At 41.6% G+C, this 3,599-nt stretch overlaps 1 protein-coding gene across 1 annotated transcript in view; it reads right to left on the bottom strand.

Moving 5' to 3' along the window:
• LOC103366291 (transcription factor E2F4-like) overlaps positions 1–3,559 on the bottom strand; it is a 7,209-nt gene extending 3,650 nt beyond the window's left edge. The window contains exons 1-6 of the mRNA XM_008293969.1: positions 3,414–3,559; positions 3,166–3,321; positions 2,896–2,939; positions 2,204–2,268; positions 1,805–2,114; positions 1,241–1,288 (exon numbers count right to left, since the gene is read on the bottom strand). Of these exons, the coding sequence (XP_008292191.1) occupies positions 1,241–1,288; positions 1,805–2,114; positions 2,204–2,268; positions 2,896–2,939; positions 3,166–3,321; positions 3,414–3,559 (769 nt within the window). The remainder of the gene's footprint in view (positions 1–1,240; positions 1,289–1,804; positions 2,115–2,203; positions 2,269–2,895; positions 2,940–3,165; positions 3,322–3,413) is intronic.
• Positions 3,560–3,599: the final 40 nt, after the last annotated feature.

Below are 3,599 nucleotides of genomic sequence, written 5' to 3'. Positions count from 1 at the left end.
AAGCTGACGAACTTGGTGGTGAGCAGATGAAGGCTCCTCTCGCTCCTGTGGTATTTGGGGGTTTGGTCTGGCAGCACAGGAGGGTCTTCGTCCGCACTGTGAGGACTGGCTGCTGCAGGATCCATGCTGGGGCAGGACACAACTCATTAATAACAATCAAGCCTCCCCTCACGAGCAAACAGCTCCCTGAAACCTTATTAGCATCTCCTGTATGAACCCCAACATGTAGTTTCATGAGAACTTTTAACTTTTTCTAACCAGACGACAATGTTCTGAACTTTCATCCTCACCTTTCGGGGCTCACCGGCGCAGGTTGGACTCGGAACCACTTCAGTCTTCAGCCTTTCATTCGTAGACAGACAATAGTCTCGTTAAAACAAAGAGAGTTATTTAGCTACCTGTGTGGTAAAACTTACTTGCTCGATACGCGCTGATAAGTTTAGCACTGAGTTGTTGTTGTTGTTGTTGTTGTTAACTCGGCTAGCAAAAATAGCATGAAGCTAACGTTAGCATGGCTAACCGGCGAGTTATTAACGAGTTAACCGTAAAGTTTTAACGGACAGGTAAGTTCCTTCACCGGCTAATTCAATTATAAGCCCATTGTCCTGAGCAGAGGACCAGCTCTTCACACAGTCCTCCCCCCACGGTGCGTAAGGCGCGTTTACTGTATACCTGCCTTCACAATAAAAGCCCGTCGATCAAAATAAAAGCCTCTCTGTTTAAAAAAAAAAAAAGAAAGAAAAAAAGACTTAAAATATTCTTCAATGGCACCATTTAAGAAAAAGAACTGAGTTGGTGGGGAAAAAAAGATGAAACAAAGCTTCGATGTTGGTAAAATCATAGCATAATAACCTATAAATAATGACAACTCAAATTATTTCCTTTTGTTTTAGTGCAAGAAAGTGCATTCTGAATTCTTTTTACAAAACATTATGAACATCCTGAGAGGAAAATAGGTATCATTTCAACAATATTGTGCCTCAGTTTATCATTTACACGTGTCCTTTACAACTTACAGATCACTGTGTGTCTACAAAGGCATAATATTTATTCACCATATATATATAACTGTATAGTATTTTACTTTATGATCAAAACAACTTGTCAAGATCTAGAAATTGTTTTAAATGACCCTTAATTTCCACATCTGTGCAGTAATCATGAGCTGACNGTCAAATCAGCTGAATGTATAATTTTAATCATTATAAATAATTCAAAGACACAAAAAGAAGGCCAGTACCTCTGGGCGGGTCCATTAGGTCCTGCAGTTCCTTCGACAAACCTCTCACTGGAAAAAGATTTGTTTTTTTTTTTTAAAAATCAATGTAAAAGCCTTGAGCGCTTAAAAAAAAGTACACATGAGGTATGAAGACGTTATTGTGTGAAGCATGAAGGAAGCAATGAAAAGCACAGAGAGACGGATGTACAGCTCATAAAGGCTTCGTCCGTATCGTTTCCTCCTCGTTTCAGTTCGTGATTTAATAGTCATGTTAATCACGTATTGATCTGACCAGCGTTAGAAGGGAAAAACTGGTTATTTAACTTACATTAAATCCACGTTTAGATTCAGTGAATCACTTGCTCAGTCAGTTTTTCTATCACAGAATACCTGATTATAACAACAAGCACTTCTTTGCCTTTTTCCACTGAAAGGAGTCTAAAAATCTTCGGTGCTACTTTCTGAAGGTAGTTTTAGTCTTTTCAAATCTAGACTTTGGATCGATGTGGCGAGAGGTCGACTTTGCAAAAATGAAGTTTTCTCTTTCAGCAAAAAAATAAAAAATAAAACACATAAAAGACTCACATTCAGATTGATCGGTTCTGTCGGGTTCAGCGTTTACACACGACGGGGACTGAAGAGGCTTCGTGTCCTCCGCCGCCGTACATTTTGATCCGTGTTTGGTGTCAGCCGAAGCCTGACAAGGTTCAGCGCCGCTGTCTCTCTCGTTTGAAGCAGACATGGCTAACTTGGCCCTCTGTAGAATCTCCTCGGGCGGCGGGACCGGCAGCACGACAGGAACAGAGCTGACGGAGTGTTTGTTAAGAAGAACCACATCTATGGGTCCTTTGACGCTTTTCAGATGGATCTGGTACTTCGCTGGGCTGTCCTGGACCTGAAAGGAAATGTATGCACACAATAAATCATCCCCTGAATAAAAAGGCAGCGAGGAAAGACAGTAGGCACTAATGATACAGAACTCACAGCTTTGGGAATGGGAACGTCGAGCTGAGTGCCAGATGGTGCTCGTACGACCAGGAGTGTGTGACCTGATGAGAAAGCAGACAGTCAGAAGTTCATTTAAATTCACCTTTATGCATTTCAAGGTAAAACAAATGTTCTTTTTGCCTCTTTACTGAACAAACTGAACTGTGATATCCGTCAGGCTCCTTTGCGGATCGTTAAACTCGGAAAATATACTGAATCTGCAAAGTGTCGGCCGATTCTGAGCTCGTACTGATAACTTTACAGCTTAGCCATCAAAATTCAGCTGCAACACATTTCAAAGTACTGCGTCTGGAAAAAGTCGATCCAGTTCCTATAGCTTCCCTTGTTTTGGTGTAAATCTACATTTTAACAAGTTTTACGCTGCTGGCTTTTAATCACAAATCAGATTTTTTTTCTCGCAGACACATAAGTCATTCATGATTCAGTCGCAGCACAGATGAGGGAGAGAAGAAACTTTTTTTGCTTTTATGTTCATCAAAAAGCAAATGCGTCTCCACTGAATCAAAGGTTTCCTCCGAGGAATAAAAATGTATCTGCACATAAAGCAGATGGCAGCGGCTTTGGCTTGCTGCCTTTTTATTTGGACTTTCAATCGCATCAAAAATACGCTGACAGCAAAATGTACAGAAGAGTCATCGTTAAAAGGCAGGAGAGTGATTATACATCACCAGTGAAGCAGCTGCAGATGTCCTCGTGATTCACGTAGGTCAGAGTGGCTTTGAGTTAAGGTACGACTTAAAACGCTGCGCTGCTTAGAGGAGGAACATTACGGATCGCCGAATGCGGTTCACAATCAGCCGCCTTCACAGATGCAGTCTGTGCGTCACGAAACCACATTAAACGTTCTCAGTGGAAAACAAACACACACATTTCTACACTCTTTGCAAAGTACAACTGACACATGTTGAAAACCAACAGTTTAAAGATTTAAAGGATATTTGCTGCAGTCTTCTGTCGTGTTCCTGATGCTCTGTTCGACCCAGAGCTTGTGCTGGTCCAGGATGAACTCCTGGTGCTCCAAGTCCTCCAGCTGAGACTTCAGCTTGATCATCCTCTTGGTTAAATCGTGCGCACTTTCACCTTGATTTGTGCCCCTCGTTTAGAAAAAAGCACACGTATGTATTAGAATATAAAACGTGTTTTTCTCTTTTGACACATGTGCACAAACGGAGAATTACAAACTTACAACCACTTGATCATGCTCTTGGAAATTTTCACGATCAGACCAGCGCCCTCCAGCACATTGGTGATGTCGTAGATTCGCCTTTTCTGTCCCACGTTCAGGATCCTGACAGCCTGAAAGAACACAAACACATCCTTGAAAATGTACATTTAATAAATGCCTTTGTAGTCTACATTCTGGGTATCTTGC

The sequence above is a fragment of the Stegastes partitus genome, unplaced genomic scaffold, assembly GCF_000690725.1.
Source record: "Stegastes partitus isolate 25-593 unplaced genomic scaffold, Stegastes_partitus-1.0.2 Scaffold926, whole genome shotgun sequence".
NCBI classification, from domain to species: Eukaryota; Metazoa; Chordata; class Actinopteri; family Pomacentridae; genus Stegastes; species Stegastes partitus.
The sequence above is the reverse complement of the archived record's forward strand: the minus strand, read 5'-3'. Positions and strand labels throughout refer to the sequence as shown.